This window comes from Streptopelia decaocto (genome assembly GCF_964273445.1).
Source record: "Streptopelia decaocto genome assembly, chromosome: 1".
NCBI lineage: Eukaryota > Metazoa > Chordata > Aves > Columbiformes > Columbidae > Streptopelia > Streptopelia decaocto.
Window position 1 is genome coordinate 15,952,116 of NC_138663.1, and position 22,659 is coordinate 15,974,774.

The window sequence follows — 22,659 nt, forward strand, 5'->3', positions numbered from 1 at the left end:
TTCCCACATTGGTCAGTTATTACAAATATCAGTGATACTTTGTGCACCAGGTTGCATTTGCCACTGCACTGAAAACATGCATAAGGAAAAAGAAAATGGGAAAGGAACACTATTTGCAATGTATGTATCATCACAAAACAAGAGGCAAACGGGAGCACTGCTGTTGTACAACACTTTAACAGTAATGAAGAAGGTCCGTTATTCCTGCTAACAGCTCTAATGGCTGGTGAGACCTATCAGTGAATGAGAACAAACAAAACAAAATTCCTGAAATGAATTTGTGGGCAAAGAGAAGGTTTTAACACAGTTCTGTGGCTCAATAATGACAGCAGCAGCTTCTACACTGCTGTTAGTAAGTAAAGTTTCATAAGAATTTTTTTTTCAGATACAGCACTTTCTAGGAGTATATTTGCATGCAACTAAAATAAAAAAAGTGTTACTCAAATTATAAATTCATCTTCTGCAAGGATACCAAGCAAATATCAAATCGTAAGAAATTTCCAAATTGAGTGAATCACTTCATTTCCTGTTTTTAATCTGGAATAAACCTTTACGTTTAATAATTTTGACCATATGACGATATATGCCCACAAATATAAAATGGAGCTATACAGGTCATCTGCAGTCGCATTAAACATGAATAAAGCACCAAAAAAGTGCACATGAAAACAAGTTGAAGACATCTTTAAAAAATAAATGTATTCAGAAGCTTCTGACAAATCTTTCCTCGGTTGTACAGCTTACAATGACAATTCCAGAAGCAGTTTAAATAGAGTGGAATAAAAGTGGGAAACTTTTAAATCAGTCACTGAGACTTTGTGATGCCCCAATTTTGTTTCAGTCAAAAATCTCAAGTTTCTCCTACATCTTTAGTTTTCAAGTTAGTTCAGCTAAAAATTGGGTGTGGGTGGGGCGAGGGTGGGGTAGAAATCTTTGGAATTGTAGACAATCTGCCACAGAAACAGAATGTTCTCAAAATAATAGGATGTTCCTTCTTTTAATGAGGATAGGTCTTCACATCTTTCCCTGAAATTACATGAAAAGACATATGAGACCACGCTGTTCTTCAGCTGAAGAGGGTCCTACCTTTAAGACAACAAAGCCAGTAATCAGATTTGGTGCCTGCGAGCAATGGAAGGTCGGACCTGAATAGTAAACAAAAAACCTGGACTACTTGACTTTTCAAACCACAACTGAGTCCATAAAAAGAGGAAAAACTACTCCTATGAAAACAGTCTATTTTTAAAGCTGTTTCCTATGTTCAAGAATTAAATCTTACTCTCGCTACTCATTACTTTGTATTACATACAGTAAAACCTCCACTGATATTTAAGGCGAGGCAGAATTGACAGTTACAGGAATACTGGCTCCCATCCAGGACTTGAACAGAGATTAGACTTCAGTCTTCCTTTCGTAGCTATTTGCTTAGATTTTTTTAACCTGAACTGGCTCACACTTTAATTAGAAATGAACAGGGTAAAATCGGTTATTACATTTATGATTTGAACAACCAGTATTTACTTGAAGAATTACAACAAAATTGTGGACACAATCTCATTTTTCAATTATTTTATACTTCTGAATTTGCCAGGCATCACTTTCCAGTCCTTAGCTCTTGTCATTTTTTTCTCTGCTAATCAAAGAGCCCTTCTGCGACCCTTTATTTTCTCCCCATGAATGCATCTCTACAGTTTTAATCTTCAAGAAAAAGAGCCCGTTTAATCTCCTACTGTGACACGTATAATTGTATTTATTCACAGGTAACCACAAAACTATGTTTTTATCTGTACAGCACAATTCCCTATACCAATTGCTGAAGTACAGATTTGCCTGACACAGCTGTATGAATGCTAAAACAGAAACAACCTTGGTAAAGCAATCCCAGCATGGACGCAGTCCTGTTCCAACACTTGACAGAGGTTTACTACCATATTTTCATATTTGTAAAAACAGAAATCATACTTTTTTCTCTTTTTTTTTAAATTGAAAAAGCATGTTATGTGCACGTATTGAACTTGGAAGGTGCTCTGCCCATTCAGAGCTGCTGCTTCTCCAGTAGTCTGCCTTAACCTGAGACATACGCCCATAGAAAACTGCCACCACTATTTACCTTTCTTCCTCTCTTCCAGCTCCTCTAGCAACAAAATTATCCACCAAGAACACAGAGCAACTGTGAGGTGAGAAGATGGCTTATTTAAATACTTACTTAGGAGGACAATATCTTAAGGGAGATTTAAGTCATCTAAATTGCAGATTATGCACATAAAATAAATCTATAATGCATCTACACAATTTTTTTGATCAACTAAGTAATCAAAACACACAAATTTGTTTGACAACACATACTTTCCATAAAAATGTAATTGACTATCATTAATTCAGCTTTACAGCCCTGAATTCTTATTTAAAATGAATTAAACTTCTCTACCACTTTCTATAGCAGCTTTCTGTCTGACTTTGATTTCCACAGAAATACCCTGTTGCTCTTTCTGAACGCTGGAGCACCACAAGTTGGACTTTCCCCCCCCCATTCAGTAAGGACTTACAAACAAATGACTCTGGGAAGTTAGTACATGTGTGTAACATCCTCTTTATTTATTGCTGGATTACAAGGTGTCCTTACTTTATGGAAAAACAAACTACCTCACCTCCAAAAATAAAGCAAGAGAATTTACTGAAAAATCCTATTTTAAATCATTATTAACAATCTGGAAACCTGCATATTAATAAGATTATTCTACGATGTGTCCTTCTGGTTCTTGCCAGCCGTGGATTTTTCTGCAATATTTTAAATTTATCATATCAATACACTTGTAATTCATTCAGTAGTGTTTACACATTGTTTTTCAATTATACTAGTTGCCTTTGCATTGTCATTACATTAGAACAGGCCTTAGCCAGGACTACCCTCTTTCTTGACTGCCAAAAAGCCAGTATTTCACAATCTAATGTAGTCTTCTCAGTGAGTTGTCAACTTTCAAGTTTGTCCAAACTACTCTTTCAAAAATGAAATATTAAGCACTGGGTCTATTCTCAGTTGCATCACAACTTGCCGCTCTGGCAACAAATGGCTTCCAAATCCAGTAAATTTATTTATTGTAAAAGAATCCAGAATAATGCTTCTCCTTGTTGATAATTCCTGTGTTAGAAATTGGTGATTTTTTTACTACTTCCCATAGAGGACAAATAGTCTAGGCTCCCAAGACCATCGTTCCATGCATCTCAGAAATATCCTCAGACAGCAATGCTACCACTTTTCTGGTTTAATTCGGTGGGTTGTGAAAGTAACTTCTTCTGGATTTTGTTAGCTCTATCTCTGATCTATGCACATTTACAGATATTTCTACTGTAACCTTTCATTCAATCCAGACAGGATTTGCTATCACCATTACTTGATCTTCTAGTGAGCATTCTAATCAAATGCTCACTTGTCTTCCTCGGTGATCACAAGTTACCTGTCCATTTCACCCATTTCTATTCTCTCTTCTCTCTGACCATTTCTGAATCCGATTGCTCAAAAGAGAAGGAAAAAAAAAACAACTCTGTTTTATCAGACACTTACACAACACCGAAGTATTATTTCTGAACTAACCATGTTCTTCTTCAGTACACCCACCAGGTTATGCACTAATAAATGCTTCAGTCCCAGCAGAAAGAAAAAGATTGATATTATTAACTGCTTCTCTAAGTTATTTCCTTGACCACTAATCAACTGATTTCACCATTGGCCATAGGAAAACAAAAGGAAGCACACAAGTACACGTCCTCCCAGGTACCGCAGCCAGCTTCCCTAGAAAAAACAGCTGTGACATCTCTCCACATCTTCCCATGGCGAAGTGATTACCTAGTGACCTCAATCCAGTGAGTCTGATCATCTCTGAGATCAGGACTCTGGCTCTGGGAGCACCAGCGTGCAGCTTACTATTGAATTTCCAAGTGTGTAAACACTCAGGCAATGTAGAAAACAGAGAAGGTTCTAAACGCCAGTTCTACCAGACCTTCAGTCAGTGCATATGCAGACCTGCCCAAAACATCAAATTGTCATTTCTTGCAGAACCTCCACACAAAGCAGAACACACGACCAGAGCTGTGCTCTTTCATATGTATCATTCTAGCTGTAAATGGTGTCAAATGCTACAGAACTGAATTTTTCCATACCAGTTGTTAGTGTCACTGAATTGTTTCTAATAGGTACTGAGTCCTATCTCTCAACTGCTTTCTTGAGCTTTCATACCTATCGAAACACAGTGAGAATGCGCGAGCACTCCATTTAGAGGTGACATCTCCCTGCTTTGCTGATATCCCCGTATTCACTTATTTTAAACCATGTAATCCAACTTGTCTTTATCTCCATGAACACACACAGACACCTACGTGCAGATACCTTTTTCTTTGTTTATATACCATGTAAAATACACTACAAATTATTTTCAAACTCCAGCCAGCTATTCTTACTCTCTACAGTGTATTGATAATTTACAAAATGCAAAAAGATGATCTTTCAGAGATTTACAGCTAACCTATGTCTCTCTTCTCTCTCAGCCAAAAGTAATTATCTTAAACTCTTTTTGCATCTTTGGTGTGCACGATTTTTTAACTAATACAACTTTTAAAGTCAGTGCACAGAAAGTTACTGGATTCAAAGGCAGACAGAGCTTGCAGGTATCTTTGGGTCTTGATAACTTTGGTATGTCACCTGGAAGCAAAAACCCACAGCTTTCATTTCTAATTTTAATTATGTAGTTTTATTTTTAAAAGTATGACTACCCAGTAACATCATACTTAGTCTCCAAACTCAAAGATGCCCTAAGATCTGTACTAGTTACACAATTATGACTGTTTCAATGTAATTAAAAATTGAAAAAAAAATAAAATAAACAAACCACCTCTGACGTTGTATTTTTCCTGTATTTGGCTGAACATAAGCATTCACAACCACAAGAGTATGTATGTTACTGGTTCTTCCAAATCTTTTAGTATCTCCCCTCCCATGACACACCCTAGCCAACAACCACAAAAATACTTACTGTTCAAATGCTTAAAATGATCAAGGGTAAAGCAAAAACAAAGTCCAAACACCCTTACTAGCTGGGATACATCCTTCTGGTGGAGAGCATGTATTCCTTAACAAGACAGAAACAGGTTTGGTATAATTCCCCTCTGCTCTACAGAGATACTTTGAGAAACAGCAGGGGAATTTTGTTATTAGAGAAACAGAATGGAAGTATAGTTTTCAGATTTCAGAACCACACATTTAAATTCACTAATTGCAAAACAAAGAAACAAAATCTGGAAAAAAAACCTACCTTACAACACAGGGCCTTTACATTTAAGCTCATTAATGAGAAAAGACAGGACAGAGTAATTACCAAGACCTTCTTCCACAACTGCCCTATTCTACCACTCTTTCTGCTCTTCATTTCTAACCAGTTCCTCTTCCAAAATTCCCAGGCCCCTCTGTTTCAGCCTTACCCAGCCCAGGTGGGACTACAAAGCCCCAGACCACCTGACACATTACCAAAGCAGACGGGGCAAACACTACTTGTGCCTCGTGCACAGGACAGTACACAAGAGAGTTCAAATGCGTAGTAACTTATCAGCTGCATGACTGGCACAGCTGCCCTGCTGTCCTGACAATAATTCCTCTCCTAGCAGAAAACACGTTTTGGTAGTCTACCCCACGCCCCCTCCCCTTCCTCAGTTCTTGGGCACTATCATTTCTTGCCCACTGGAGTCCTCTGAACTGTTAAAAGCAAATAAATCAAGAGCTGTCAGGCCCCAGATTTTGCTCTGTACCTGCTGAAGCCTAACTTAGCGTAATATTGGCCTACAACCAAATCTTCCATACCTTAGATCATAACAATAATAACAATAATAACTGATATTAATAATGAAATAGTAGCAATCAGGTTCAGAGTAACAGATGACACAGAGGCTGAAAGAGCAAAGCTTTCCAGAAATGTAAGGAACAAAAGGTGTGGACACCTGTAACTGGGAGCCAGAAAGAGCAAAGGACAGAAAATAGTCTTTGATGAGACTGAAATCTGGATAAAAACTGTTAGAAATACTCCATGTGCTACGGCAAAGGCAACTTGAACACACTGTAACTTCTGACACAGCCTTGCTAATGGAACATCAATAACATACCTCTCAGGAACAGGTTAACACCTCAAGATAGAAAACAGAGTACTAAATCCATTTTTAAATATGCAATATAGAGACCTCTGGCAAGGTCTATATCAAATGCTCAATAATATAGCAAAATCAAATACTTTGAGTAGTTATAGCCAAAAGATTAGGCTCATCAAAACCAGAAATCAACTTAATGCTAACATGAAAAAATAGTTTCATAATTTGAAACATATTTATGGTCACTTAAAGGAAACTAGGCATCGAGGAAACCCACCATTACAATTATACATGGATTCATTTTTTACAGCTGTATGCATAAAGAGAAATAAATTTAAAGAGATCAGAACAGTTAGAACTTTGGAAACAGTGACACAGCAATGAAACTACAATGAAGCTACATTAACAGAAAGTAGACTTTTAAAAACCTGAGGAAATGTAAATTCAAGCCCTAATAATTTAAAGGTTATGTTGAAAAACAAAATTCCAACAGGATTTTTTTTCTCTTGTATCCAATCAAATTTAGTCTTTTCTCTCATGCACCTGTAATTATTTAGTGTCTTCTATTGAAAATGGTTAAAAAAAGAATGCATGACAGAGATCAAGTAAAACATACCAACTATCTACATAAAATGTTTGGTCTAACATAAGGTTTCCAAGCTACGAATCCTAATCACAGCAAAATGCAATTCAACAGTAAAATCTGTATGTTCTGTCTGCCTTGTTCAATAGAGGATAAAGAGGTCTTATGCTATTAGCCTCTTACTAATGATAAATTGTATTACGTTTTGCAAGTCATTTTGTTACATGCACATTAATTCAGTATCTTATAGTGAGCAGTTATATACTATCAAGATTTTTCTTTCTTTATTTCAAAAGCCAACAAGAAATAAATCAATACCCACAGAAGCTTCTTAACGCTGCATAAATGGTCAAGGTGGCATAAAATAACATGGCCCAGAACAAGATTGTTGTTTGCATAATTGAAACAGAGAAAGAAATAAGCAGGTGGTACAGCAACTACACAACAGCACAAGGACCAGCTTCTACACTCATTACACAAAATACTTGGTTGTACATCATAATTCATGAAATAACGCAACTCAGCAGAAGCCTGAGTACCTCTTCCTTTCACATTAATTCACAATAAATCAAGTAGTGATTTTGGAAACATGAAGCCAGGAGCAATACTAAGAAAATAACAAGATCATCTTAGTAACCAAGAGGAATTTGTGTTAGCGCTAACTATCCATAGCTTGCACGGCACTCCTTTCCTTGAAAGGACAGACCAACTAATAAAACCAGAATCTTTATAAACACAGTAAACTGAGGCATTAAACATCTTTCAGCAGTTTTAATTTGGAAAAATTAAGCTTTTATACAAAAATGAGTTCCCAGCTTCCAAACAGTTCAAGACTCTCTGTTTTAAATTTACAAATATTAAGGTTTTTAAATTATTTGTCTGTCTGCTTGCACCTTCCCACCAGAGAGGTTTTTTTGGCCTGGGATACTACAAATAAAACTTTGCAAAACAACTTTTTGCAAAATCTTCCATCTTACGGTAACAGAGCCTCAGCAGGGAAAAAAACCAACACACGTACACAAACACTCAACTGAAAGGAACAACATGAAACTGATGAACGTGGAGATGACACTCAACTACAGAAAGGCACAGGGTATTTTAGCCCAATTTCAGTGCAGGTCTGGCAGTGTTACTGGTAACACCACCAGGGACAGAAGAAAAATGTTTTAGCAAGGTATTTGCACTTACCGTGGATGCAGATTGTACCACCTGAAGCAGTGACATTCAAAAACAATGCAGATGGCTCTGAGCCAGTAATACAATTCAGTCATTCTCAGCAGGACTAATTACCCCAGGCAAAGCATCATGCTAGCATGGCTGTGTAATTTCTTTTAATCAAATCAGTTCACTTACCCCTACAGACATATGCTCTATGATTTTGGAGGATACTAGGTCTTGCACAAAGCAGTAAATTGTAATGCATCCAATTCCTTAAGCAAAAGCACCATGAAAGCAACTTTTCCATCCAGATTCAAGTGTGTTGATTCTTATGAGAAACTCCACATGGCAATATTAATATTAGCAAATCTGTCTGTACTGTGTACTAACAGTGAAAGACCTCACTGACATGACAGTAGCCAAGTCCTTCCTCACTTTAATTGCAGTCAACACCAGATCTGGCTTGGCAATCATATACTCTAAATTTGTCCTTGGAATAGAGGGAAAAAAAAAAAAGGCATTAATTTCATCACTGAATATGATAGAAGAAGAAGGCAGCAGTGACAGATAACTACCATAGTACCTGTGGCAGCTGCCATAAAACAAATAAGTATGAATGCTTACTACTAAATTTAATCATTTCAGTTTTCAACAAATTAGAACTGTTGTTTCCTGAACACTGACTGGCAATTATTAGTATTTTGATAAACAAAAAACAATATTCATCAGTGTTCCCAAATACTAAAAACTTACAGGAGTAAATTAATATATTTTAATATATTTCTTAAAAACAGTTGGGTCACTGAGAAACAGAGAGCTTCCCTTCCTTCCTGGCAAAGGAAAATAAATTAGATACATGACATCTACATTCACAATAGTCAGCACCACCTTCCTTTTCCTGCTCACTGCATTCTCCTGCAGAATATTGACATAATAGTTTTTGAGGGTCAATTTATGCAGCACTCCAGTAACATGATGAACTGTGTGAAGTTAACTTGAATGTCAGTCACAACCAGAAGAGAAGTAATTGTGTCAGAGGGGTGAGCTGAAGGTCTTTGAGGAGATTTATCTATTTCATCTAAAGGAGTGATAAGAACAGGCTGAACTACAGTGATGGCAGAAATTTTCCAGTCACATTATCCTAATACTCCAAGAGGTATCTGGGCACAGCACCCAACAAACCAACTTGTGGGAAGAAAGTTTTATATCAAGTAGACCAATTAAGGAAAAAAAAAAAAAAAACATACCATATCACACACACACAAAAAAAAAAAAAAAAAAAAAGACCAAACAAAAAAACCCACCACCACCACACACCAAAACTTCTCTCTAACACATTTTCTATTTACAGAGCTGCAGGTGGAAGCATCTCAGAGAGAAACAAAGGACTGGCACCAGGTCAGCTTACTCAGCCCTCCTGCTTCAAGGCAAAACCACCTGTATCTGAACTATTCCTGATACGTGTTTTGTCTAAACTGCTTTTAAAAAAGCTTCAAATACTGACTTCACAGCTCCTCTGAAACTACCATTACTGGCAGAAACCTCTCCCAACATTTTAGATAATTTTTTTTGCCCTCATTTCAGGCCCATTACTTACTGTTTCAATCACAGTGGATATGGAGCCATTTAGTCCTCATTTGAAAAACTTTTACTTAGCTAAAGAATGTTACTCTGCCTCTCAGACCCCTCTTCTCCAAACCAAAGAACCAGACACTTTCAATTCCTCCACTCACCCCGCCACCATGACTGCTGTAATTAGGACTTTCTCCAATTAACCTACCTCTGCCTTGAATGAAGTGCCTCTGAAGATACTTGATACTCCAGCACGAATAAAAGGTTTGTTTCAAGTGCCTTGCCCACAACACCCTTATAAAGATCAGTACAAATTTCATTGCCAACAATATCATGCTGCTACAACACAAATGAACAAGTGGCTTGCACTCAATTTGTGAGGAACTCTCAAGCCTCTCTGCAGAACTGTTATCCATACAGTCATTTCTCCTCTTCCTGCTGGTAACTACAATTATTTATTGCTGGGACTTTGCACTTGTCTGAAAGACAAATGAAACCAGTTCAGCTAAGACATACCTCCAATTTGCTCAGAATATTCTTCATTCTAACCCTGTTTCCCAACATACTTTCCATTCTTCTCTGCTTGATTATTACTTGTAAATTTAATAAGGATATACCATATTACATCACTCAAATCATTAATGAAAACATTAGCCAGCTGCAGCATACATTTTAACAAAACCCCACTTGATATATTGCAGGGCAACAGTGAACAGCTGATGGTGAACTTTGGGGTACAGCTTCCTCAAAACTTCTGCATTCATTACACAACATTTTCATCAGGATTATTTGCTGATCCTGCTAGTGTGACATGGTGTCAAGAGCCCTATTTAAATCAAACTACAAGACAGTCATTGATCTCTCTAGTCCTAGGACGTGTTATGCTGCCAAGAAAATACGGTTGGTTAAACAGGATTCATTCTTGATAAATCTATGTGGCCTACTATTTAATAGCACTTTTATATTCTAGACTCCTACAAATTTTTAGTTTGAGTTGTCTAAATAAAATAGGAGCCAATGACTTCTATTTTCAATAAAGCAAGCTCTCTGGTCTCCTGGAATCTCATCTCTTCCCCCCAGGAGTCCCCAAAGATGACCACTAAGAACAATGAGATTACTCTAAAAGGCAGCTGAGATACAACAGGATCAATATACATATTGTTTATATTTGTATTTATAAATATTTATACACATATAGACATGCACACAAAGGAACACGCTCTCCTTTCCACAGAATAGGTCCCTGTTTTAACAGGAACAGAGAAAAAGAAGAAAAAAAATAGACTTCTTAGAGATATAATATTTGGACAGATCTTGCTCTATTTAATGTCATAAGTATTTTCAAAGACAGGGAAACCACAGACCAAATGACATTACTACAACACAGAACTACAAGAACAAAATGTAAAAAGAAAAAGTGAATTTTCACAAAGAAATTCAATTCTCTCCCTCTATAAAGCATTATTTTGTATTATTGTATGACACAAACCAGGTGATGAGCTGCAATACTATAGATAACTCGTCTTTACAATGGTGTTCCCTTTCAGTGGAAATTCCAGGGTATTACATACAGTAGGAATACTAGAAAAGCACACTGCAACAGAGAAGCCTCAGCACTGGATGAGACAAGGTCCCACCAATGCAAACCCCATAAACACGGGCAGATGAGGTCATTTCCCTCCTCTCATTTCCTCCAATTTTGACTCTAACAAAGATATCAGCCATACCCAGGCTTTTTCTTGTTTAAATTACATCATGATCCATCTTGTTTACCCTAGAAAGGTCCTACATCCAATTTTTTCTAGCCTCCACAAGAGAATTTTTCAGGCCCAAGACCACTGTCACCTTTGTGCAGATGTCCCTCGTTCTGGAGTGCACTTTAGAAGACAGTGCTACCACCACCTACAAAGAGGCCAAATAACTTCTTTCAAATTATATTTACCCAGTGTCATGCAGATCCGAACTAATTGCAGTTTGCTCCATCCAAGCTACACTTCTCTACAAGGATCATCAAAACTGAGCTTTATTTCTTTGAATTTCCCTTAAGGCTTCTATGGTCACATTAAGCCTAAATAACTGTAAACTAAAAAACTGTGTAGGCTTTGCTCCCTCTTTATAAAGAACACAATACATACATGGGGCTTTCTCCATTTTAGCTAGACTTCTGTAACCAACAATATTTTGTCTTTTTTCTAGAATTATTTAGCTTTAAAGTAAGGTCATAGTCCTATCTCACCTCATTCTCTCTTCTCAAAAGTTACACGACAGGCATTATTGTACTGGAGAAACTTCCACATTGAAGACACCCAAAACCGTATTTCAACAGACCCCTTCCCCTTCATTTTATGGTTGCACAGCTTAGTCACAGACTAACTCTGAGTTTGCAAAAGAGTAAAATTATGGCTGCTGCAAGAACCTGCCTAGAAGTATTATATGCTCACAAGGTCATTCAAGCAAATAAATTCATTTGCTATGAAATAAATTATAATACAATCATATATAGAGACTAACAGTATATTATAATTAAAAGAACTCTAGGCATTTATATGAATAATGATGACATCAGCTATAGGTATTTAAGAAGCAAAAGAGATAAATCCTTTGTCCAGAGCCAGCCCTGTAACTGACAGATGGAATTAACAACCTGCCCACAGCCAAGCCAGCCATTTACTGCACAACCAAGAGATTTTCACCTTCATCTGACCAGTCACTGGCCACTGTCGCCGACTGTGATTTCTGCACACCCATAGAGAATATAGCAGATTTTTTAATACCTGCAGAATTTCTCCTGTGAAAGGGAACTGTATACAATGTACCATTTTCTTGTCACATTCTGTTGTTTAAACGTGCTTAGCAATGTTTTTCACTTTATAAAATATTTGTATTAAAATATCACCAAGGAGCATAGTCAGGGCATGTAATTCACTGCATTAGACACTGTGTGACATTTGAATATGCCATTTGTTTTACCTGTACAAACACTGACTTGGATTGTGTAGTATGAAGAATCACCACTAGAGAAGCAACTAATAGCTTATTCAACAGACTGTCACGATTCTGTTTCTACTTTGGTAGAGAACCCAAACAAGTGTGTTGGGAGGTTGTCCTGATTTCACCTGGGACAGAGTTAATTTTCTTCCTTGTAGCTGGCATAGTGTTGTGTTCTGGATTTAGAATGAGAATAATGTTGATAGCAGGGTTGTTTTAGTAACAGCTGAGCAGTGCTCACAAAGGGTCAAGGACATTTCTCCTCCTCACACCATCCACCAGCGAGTGGGCTGGGAGTGCACAAGAAGCTGGGAGGGGACACAGCTGGGACAGCTGACCCCAGTGACCAAAGGGATACTCCAAGCCATATTTTGTCATGATCAGTATACAAATTATGGGGAGAGCTGGCCAGGGGGGTGCTGCTTAGGGACAGGCTGGTCATCAGGTGGTGAGCAATTCCATTGTGCATCACTTATTCTGTATATTCTTTTATCATTATTATTATTATTATTTTCCTTCCCTTTTCTGTCCTATTAACCTATCTTTATTTCAATCCACGAGGTTTACATTTTTCTTCTGATTCGATCCCTCATCCCACTGGCAGGAGGAGTGAACAAATGGCTATGTGGTGTTCAGCTGCCTGCCTGATTAAACCACAACAGAGGTGGAGGAGTTGCAGAAGAAAGTTTGGGGTTTTATATATATATATATACACACACATTAATCACATTTAATCTCTAAAAATTACATAGGGAATTGTTTCTTCTTACTGCGCCAAAGTGGGAAGTTAACTTCAAAGAATGTAAAAGTCCAACACAGAGGAATTTTACATCTACTTTAATTTTAAGTAGTGAAAATATTACCAAATGCTTTCATACTAAAGTTCCTAACATCATCCGCTGAAGCTGGAGATCTGCAGGCTACTAGCAACTTAACAAAGTGTCCAATAAAAAAAACACTTTGCAATAAAAGCTACTGTTTTTTGTAGCTCCTCTGACTGACCCACGTTACTATATAATTCCAAGATTTTCTATTTTTTTATATCTTTTCCCATCACTGCAAAATGAACTTCAAGGCACAACTAAGTAAAAGCTGTAAGTGAACTAATATAGATCTGCAGAGGAAGTATGCATTGGATACATATACCCAAATGGGCATACACACATTTGTGTCCCCCAAACATACACACAGAGAATAACAGCAGATAAAAATAAATGGCCAGTTATACCAAGATTCTACCGATAATAACCTGTAAGCAATAAAAGGTATATTATACCATAAAAAGTGCAAAGCTTTCACAGTAATAACACAGTGCTGCTGATTTCAACAGAGCAGAAATTACATTGGACCACACACACAACAGAAACGTAACAAACAATGGGAAGAATTTTTCCCTGAACGAGAGACAAAAGGGATATTCAAAAATATCTGGCTAAACTCACAAACTAATATTAATACTGGCCATGATCCCCAATCCAAAAGCAAGCCTCCACGACACAGAGCCCACTATCCAATACCAGGCTTTCACACTACTCAGGTTCTACCACCTATATACTACCATCGGATGCTGTAGTACTTCCCAAGTCCTCCCAAAGCTTTTGCATCTCACCACTGAATAACCAATGCCCAGTGTCTTCTCCCCACGCTTTCCACCCTTCCAACACCATCACATTTCCCATCTTTCTGAAATACAGCATTTCCTCAGCCTCACCCCAAGTCACCACAGCTTCACTGCTCTCCTGCCCCATGCTGCTGTCACCACCACCCCCCAAGTCTTGCACACATCCCAATGTTTTCCAAGGCCAGAAGTGCAAAACACTGCTGGCCTATGCACACCCCAAAATCCAGGCTCCCTGTAACACGTACCCCTGCTCCTAACTCCCGCTGCGGGACCCTGAGCTGTGTTAACTCCAGCCGCTGTACACCTTCCTCCTCTCCGAACAGAGCCACCCATACCCAGTAACCCACCACACCAGCCACTCCTCAGGGGGGTGTTCCCACCCCTTGGGTGCTGGGTGCCATGGCCAGCTGAAGGCAACGAGAATTTGCATCAGGTGGGCAGCAGAGGATAGCACAAAGAACAGAAAGCCAAAACATGTAGGAAGAATGAAGATGGAGAGGTAAGAAAGAAGAAAGGAAGACACCAGAGAAAGAAAAGGAGAGAGAAATGACAGTAGACAAGGTATTTTACCTGGTCATAAACCATCCAGAATTAAGGATTAATTAAAGATTAAATTAAGGACCACAAGCCTTGGCTCTCCCCTATGGTCTACAGAATGAAATTCAAAACTGCTTCCTAAGGGCACATGCTTCCCTTCATCTTTAACAATAATAATGACTGAGACTTCTCTAAGCTTCAGGAAAAGATCAAGTATTTGAAAACAGGAAGACAGGTTGAGAGAGCCGGGGTTGTTCAGCCTGGAGAAGGCTCGGGGGAGACCTTATAGCACCTTCCAGTGCCTAAAGGGGACCTACAAGAAATCTGGAGAGGGACTTTTTGCAAGGCATGTAGTGATAGGACAAGGGCTACTGATGTTAAACTGAAAGAGGGTAGGTCTGGATTAGATATAAGGAACTCTTCCCCATGAGGGTGGTGGGGCACTAGAACAGGCTGCCCAGAGAAGCTGTGAATGCCCCAGCCCTGGCAGTGTTCAAGGTCAGGCTGGATGGGGCTTTGAGCAACCTGGTCTAGTGGAAGGTGTCCCTGCCCATGGCAGGGGGGTTGGACTAGATGAGCTTTAAAGGTCCCTTCCAACCCAAACCATTCTACAATTCAAAAGACCGTCACACTTTAACAAAGAAAAGTGCAAACTCTTTTTTTTTTTTTCCTCTAATGGTGAAAGGAACGGAATAAAGAGAGGAAGGAGAGTAATAAAAGGCATTTTCTTTAAAAGAAAGAAATCCTATAAACTACACAAGATCAACATCTCAGATTTTGCCATTAAGTTGTACTAATTATTTGAACAGGATCTAGCATTCAGATTAATCCCATAAGACTTGTAATTCAGACAGTTAAAAGACAGTATTACTTTATATATTCTGAAGATGTGAAGGGAGACCAAAATGGAAAGAAAATTAAAAACTAGAAAAAAATAGAAAATTAGAAAAAATATTCTATCTTAGAATGCTACAATTGATGCTTAAGTACTCCAGTCAAACTGATATACTAAATAAATATATAAATTTTCCATTTGCAACACAGCATCTGCTAATTATAAGACTAGGTCATTGTCTAATAATTTTTTGATTATATGCTATAAAAAGAGCAGTGACAAATATGGACAATAAACCTCAGGATGATTCTGAATGTTTGATAGTTCAGCCCTCCCACAACCTATTTTTGGAAGCTTAAATTTGAATACCATTAAATCAAAGGAGAAACAGCTGGCAACACCATGTTCAACACCAAGGGCTGATCTCCAAGCTGGAGGAGGCTCCTCCCTGCGTCCTGCAGCGTACTCTGGAAGCACCCGAGCTAGCTCAAGAACGAAAAACAATCTAGCAATCTAATGTGAGCCACATGAGAACTATTTCATCATTCTTCCTAGAAGCCAATAAAATACAGGATAAATTAGTCACTACTGCAGCAGAATGCTTCCAGTGTCTGAATCAGGTCAGGTATCTGTATATCACATCACGTATGGCTTTCATAAAGGTCACACGGCCAATAATTTTCTTTTAGAATATAAACTGTAATTCAAACTATGCCTTATTGTAGTGCAATTTCTTCCAAAAGCTCAATATATATTTGCTGCCTCTGAAAGTGTTTTATACAAACACAAACCAATAAGAAATTAATTTCATCACAAAAAAAATTGTTGCCCAAAATAACATGTTCTTACCATAGAATTTTCTTGTTAATAAATACCCTTATCTAGAGAAGTCATATGAAAAAATTGAAAATACTAATGAGCTCTGTATACGCCATTTCTCAGCTCCAATCAGGAAGCAGACAGCAAGAACCACAGTAAAAAGTTTTGGGAGTTTCTTTGTTTTTCAAGCCAAACACCAGTGTGAGCCACAGGAATGCAAGCTAAAAATGCCTCTAAAAGGAACTAAGAAGGACTCACCAAGTTCATTGAGACTCTGGGCAGCTTTTGTTATCTCTCTGCTTCCTCCTTGCAGTTGTCCTTGAAGCCTCTTACTGAGATACAAGATGCGTATTATCCTCCGCAGCAAGTCACAGGCAGCCTGCAGAGAAATCACAGCATTAGGGGATATTATCGGTACATTATGATCACATAATATTAGGCCTCAAATATGGAAATATTTTAACCAAAAAAGGAAATATGAATGTGAATAAAACCAACGAACTTTAGAAATATCTTTTTTCAGGACTTTTAAACATGATTTTATGCAATATAGACCAATAATTTCTAAAGATGGTAATTCCACTCTCAGGGCTACTGAGATTTTGTTGTCATCACTATTAAAAAAAAAGGAAACTCGAAACCCTATGAGAGAGACATGTTCTATTTCTATCTAGAAATGAGCTTTATTTGATACTGTGCATCTCTCCTCAGCACTCCTCCCCTCTGTAAGCTTTAGTAAAATTAAGAAGTTGGCCTTGCCAATCAAATATTGATCCAAAATAAGCAAAATGGCAGCACGCACTTCAGAGGACAATAAAAGGCTAAATTGTTGTTACAGATATGGACTATTACAGCAGAAATACATGTAAAAACTCATCTTCAGCAAAACTCCCATAAGGCCAGTCACCTTCATTCAGCCAACTGTTAGTTCACATTCTTTCATAGGTTTATTGAAAAACACAGCATTCTTGGCTAAAAATTAAAAAGACAGATGCATATGTAAATATTCAGGATACATTTGTGTATATTTTTGTTAGCAACAATGCAGAATAAAGGCATTGCTGACGTCTAAATCAAACATAATAGTTTATTCATTTTTCACTCAACTAAGATCTTGAAAGAGGTTCTCTCCTCCTACATAGCAAATAATTGAGACAGAGAAACAGTAGGAGTCGCATCAAGTGTAGAGTTCCTCTAGCGTTGAATTGGGTCACTGGTGTTAGGAGGTACAGGCTATAGGAGCAACAACATTCTGGAGTGGATAAGATCTAAACTAGAATTCAGAAATGCGACCCAGGAGAAGTTAAACAAGTATGTGGATTTCAGTACAGTTAATATTCAGTGGACTGCACAACTCGTCAGTCTCTTCCCTGTGCCAGCACAAACCAATCAAATCACAAACATTTATAGTTTAATTTTATTAAACATCTAGACAGAACAAAAAGGAAAAATCAGAAGAAGCCCCACTGAGGAAAATCACCAAAAGCACACTTACTCTCGCCACCTTTGGCTCTGTATCACACAGTCTGCAGTGCAAGTTTCCTAAGCATTCTAAGACAATTTAACCACATGATTTCTATTACCATTAGGGAGAACCAAGTGGGGCTTATCCTACTTTGAGAGATTAACGTATTAGTTTTTATTAATTCATTCGTTTAATTAGAAAAATCTTGATCCACATATCACTTTCATCCTGAAGAAATTTAGTTCACCGATATGAATCAAAAATAGCTTTTTATATAGCGCACTCTGCTTCGCCAGATAAGAGGGCATAGTATTACTACTTTGTGTTCAAATGTAATTACTCTCTCATCCAACTGTGTAGTTTTCCCCAGGAATTCAACTTCAGTTATCTTCTGGCCTTATTTTACTTTATATGCCAAAGACCATTTATTTTCCTTATCTCCTATCCCAAGAAACAATCTTTTAAAAGGCCTATCAAACTCAATAAGAGACGGGAAAAGGTATATTTAGACACACGAGTGAACTTCTGGCCCAATGAATTAGGAGGAGAAAAATCCAAAGACACTGAAGATACACTGTGATTGCTACTGCATTGTGTCCTTGACAAAGATTCTCTTTCACCCAAGTATTTCCAGGTACATGAGTTGCTTGACTTAATAAAACTCTTAGTCACTGCAAAAGAATGTAATATATGAGGCCCGTGTAATGGAAACAAAAATGTTTTTCTAATATTGGAGTTGTTCACAGATGCTAGATCCTCTGACCTGCCTACCTGCACAACAGAAGTCTGAATTAATTCTGGAAACATTGCTTTCCTGAGGTGGTACAGTATGCTTTTCTAAAAGAGAGGCTTTTATCCAAGAAGGAATTAATTCCACTGTTCAAGCAAGAATTAATCTGGAAGAGGCCAATAGCTTGAGCTAGTCCCAGTGGTTTTAGTAAAATTAAAAATAAAACCCAATTTTTATGGATATTACATGCTAGGTATCTCCCGAAATTTAAAGCAACATATCAACACTAAGAGATATTATTTCTACAATTCAAGAAATCAAAAAGCCTCTCACTTTGAATCTCAAATTAATTTTAAGAAATTCTTGAAAGAGGATTTAATTATAAGGACAGGACCACTTGAAAATGTGCCGGTGCATAGCTCAAACATGCAATTGCATATATCTGCTAAATCATAATGTAATTGAATGTATATGTAACAGAAGCCTGAGGAAAGATGAGACAGTCCACTATCTTCAAACTACAGTTATGGTAGCACCAGGATGAAATCTGCTACTAGTGAACATTTTAAAGAGAGAAAAAGTTTAAAATACAGAATTATTCTTTTTTTTAAAAAGGTTTTTAAAATTTGGCTATTGTAAGGATTTTGAAACACTGAGATATCCAATTAACAGAGCATGTAGAAACACTTGTTTAAACAGAGCTGCACAGAAAATAACCCTCTGAAGGACAAACACTCTGTCTACCTATTTCAGCTGTTAAATATTCCCATTTAGCTTGTGATCTACTATGGGAAGACTCAGGAGAGGACAGCATGATTTAAAGTAGGAAGTAAGCTTTGTGAGTCTGTTGCTCCCTTGGGATGTCATGAAGCTCTCAGAGCAGAATGAGACATAATATACACAAGCACACAGCAGAGATTTAGAATTCAGGACTAGATTTGAAGTTTGACAATGAATCTGCAGTGAGAATGTTTATGAAAAAGCCAGACTATATTAAAAACAATTAAGGATGGCAAAATCCAGCTTTATGGAAGCCAAATATTCCTTCAGTTTGTGAGCAGTCCCACAGCAATCAATGGAGAAGCACTGAAATAATACCATCACGAGTACAAGAGGCCCTTAACCACCACACTGGTCAGCAAAACATACCTGCCAACCCTACAGATTTTGACAGCATTTTGAGCAATTTCATGTCATAAGCCCTGCCACCATCAGAAAATGAATGGTTTGCTGCGCTGTTGCCCTTCCTTCCTGAACAAACAAGTCAGCCAGGTAAAGAGGCATCAGAGCAGAGCCTCTCAGAAAGGCAGGAGGACTGAGATTTCAAAGGCCTGTTGACTCAGCTCTCCATAAGACCAGCTCCATTTCATAATTCAGAGGTCCTGACCCTCAACTTGTCCCAGCAGCGTAGTGCAACACAGAGCACTCATTATGTATCTGCCAAAGCCAGAAGGGACAGCAGCTCTCATGCCAAGGATGGACTCTCACTGGCAGAGAAGCTGGAATCATCATTCCTCTTTCTACATTGAGGCAAGTGGATTTGGATGCTAGGAAGTGTAGCTTAGCAGGCTCCCCTTGCCCTGCACATCTTTTTTCTGACTTAGAGCTAAGAAAAGCCAAATATTACTAATTCCCTGGCATGGGCTGAGTAATGCTGACCCTGGATGCATGCTGCTTTCACACCACAGGAAAATCCATGTAACCCTGCTACAGCAAAGAGGAAGCAAAGAGCATCCAATAAACATTTTCTAAGTTCAGGGACTCATTCTTCTCAGACATCCTTCTGCAGCTTGTTTTTGAATAAGCCAGGACAGAAATTATCTTCATCTTTAGCTCCAAATTCCCATAACCCTTTCCACAGCTGCAACATACACCAGAAAACAAAAAAAAAGAACTGCACCTAATCTGCCACATGTAAGTCACAAAAGTTCTGCCCAGTGGCATAAACAGTAACAGCTGGAGTTGAAAAGAACAGGAGAAGCAGCTGGACAAAGTGGCTGAACAGTGTTAAGAGCCTCCTGCTGAACTTCACTGCTACTGGAAGTAATGCAGAAAATAGAAGTTCAGCCAAGAGACTACTGCAGCTGCTCCAGCGGCCCCCAGGCTGGAAACTGCACAACAGTTTGCAGGTTCATCTACTCTGCTGTACGACAGCAGTCACCTGCAGATGGCAATCAGCTGGAGTGTATACCCACAGCTCGAATGTCAGCTACTGAAAGATAAATTCCTAGCTCTGCAAAGCCAAGGTAAACTTGTGAAGACAACAGTTCAAACAATAATTCATTAAACACTTGTGGATTTGGAGTTGTGCTGCTTTTCAAACCATAAACTGAATAGAAAGCAGCTACATGACTGAAGATGTATGGAATCGTTTTCAACTAATAGAAAATTTAAAATGGAAGTGTTTCACACTTATCTCACCATCACTGTGGTAAGTTCTCTCCCACTGCTATCCTCTAACAGAAATTTACATTCTCCTGTAGTCTCCACTTATAGTCAAAAGTCAGGGACAAGTATGTACCTGAGCTTATAAAACTCCAGAACAACAACTGGCACTGTAAATTGCATCCTGACTGTTTTTAAAGATTTAACTCACAAACTTTTTATTAAGCAGCATTCACTTAGAGCAGAAACGCCCCTTCTACACAATGGTACCATAACATTAAATACCCAAATTACACAAAGAATAATGAGAATCTAATTAATCTGTACTCAGATAACCCTTCCCTCTTCCCTCCATCTCTACAAAAACTCAAGTAATGCAAAGGTCAGTTTCCTACTTTGCAATAAAAAGCACTTCACAAAAGCTCATGAAAAGACACACAAATACTGATTTTCACTGAGAAATACTAACAACGAACTACCTGCTACTGGAGTATGAAAATTCCACCCACGTCTGACAATTGGGAAACAACACACATTCAAGAAGATTTTTTTTAAATACGTTTTTAATAGAACTTACTTGAAGTTTTGCTAGCTGAGCTGTGCGAGACACTATTTTGTTGTAGGGGTCAACAATTTTGACTCTAATTCTAAAAGTAAAAAGATAAATTTATTGATAGCAGTATTAATAACATCATAGAACAATTAAGAATTTATACTTTCTAATCATATAATGAATGGCATACCTATCAACAGTACTTTGTAGAGCACCAATCCTAGTCTGCATCATTTGAAGGACACCTGCAAAATAAAGAGATTTTTTACATGGAACACTTGTAAATTATAGGAAGAACTATTCTTCAAGTCATAGTAACTACTGTGGACTACTTTAGCATATAAAAAATGTTTCCCCCCTTGCAACAAAGCATTCAAACAGATTGAAAGGAGTAAAACACAACATATTTGGAAATAAACTGAGACTGTAGTAGGTCACTTAGAATGCTATGGAAAATTTATTGGTAAAGAACACAAACCTACAGAAGAAATATCACTCTGAAATTCATTATATGTTAACTTTCAAACATGTTGATTTAAATATTGTATGATGATCAGGACTGCTGTTCAAAGGCATATAACCTGCTACAAACACCTGAACATGATATACAAAAATGGCACAAACTATTTAACACTATTTAACATAGTGACTAGACAGTTCAGAGAAACCAACAAAGAGGACTGAGAAGACAATAAATTCTATTTTAAAGTTTTCTTCCTGTGCATAAACATCTTTAGCAAAAATTAAGGTATCAATGTCATCATGAGGTCATCTAATTTAGATTACAAACAGAGCAAAGTACCCTAATCATGTTTGTTCCAGATTAGTTGGGCAAATCAGCACAAAGAAAGCCTACAAGCATGTTTGTTCTTTTCTTGCTAAATTGCAAACAAAGTAGTCAAGGGTAGCAGTCATTTTTGCAATATGGAATCAGCCTGCTGAGAATTTGATTAAGTTACGGATACACAGGCCTATGAAATTATTTTTGTTCCAGTTATTGTTAGGATTGTACTACATTTTTGTAAAGGCCTGTTTACAAGTATGTCATTATTAAATTGGATAAAACTACCAATACAGTAAGATGGAAGGTAAACATAACTACTGCTAATAGTTTTATTCAGCTTGTCCTGTTGTGGGACTGTATCTCACATATTTTGTATAATTATGCCACCTTCCATCTTCTCCATATTTCAGAATTATTAGCTTGGCTTAGTGACAGACTCAAGAGTTCTCTAACATTTATACATGGAATGGTAGACATGCAATTCTCACACATCAGAGGAT

The 22,659-nt window shown here is 37.7% G+C and overlaps 1 protein-coding gene across 1 annotated transcript in view; it reads right to left on the reverse strand.

Moving 5' to 3' along the window:
* The window catches only part of COG5 (component of oligomeric golgi complex 5), a 189,038-nt gene that overhangs the window by 163,079 nt on the left and 3,300 nt on the right, over nucleotides 1-22,659 (reverse strand). Inside the window, exons 4-6 of the mRNA XM_082076141.1 lie at nucleotides 21,566-21,620; nucleotides 21,400-21,469; nucleotides 16,501-16,621 (exon numbers count right to left, since the gene is read on the reverse strand). Of these exons, the coding sequence (XP_081932267.1) occupies nucleotides 16,501-16,621; nucleotides 21,400-21,469; nucleotides 21,566-21,620 (246 nt within the window). The remainder of the gene's footprint in view (nucleotides 1-16,500; nucleotides 16,622-21,399; nucleotides 21,470-21,565; nucleotides 21,621-22,659) is intronic.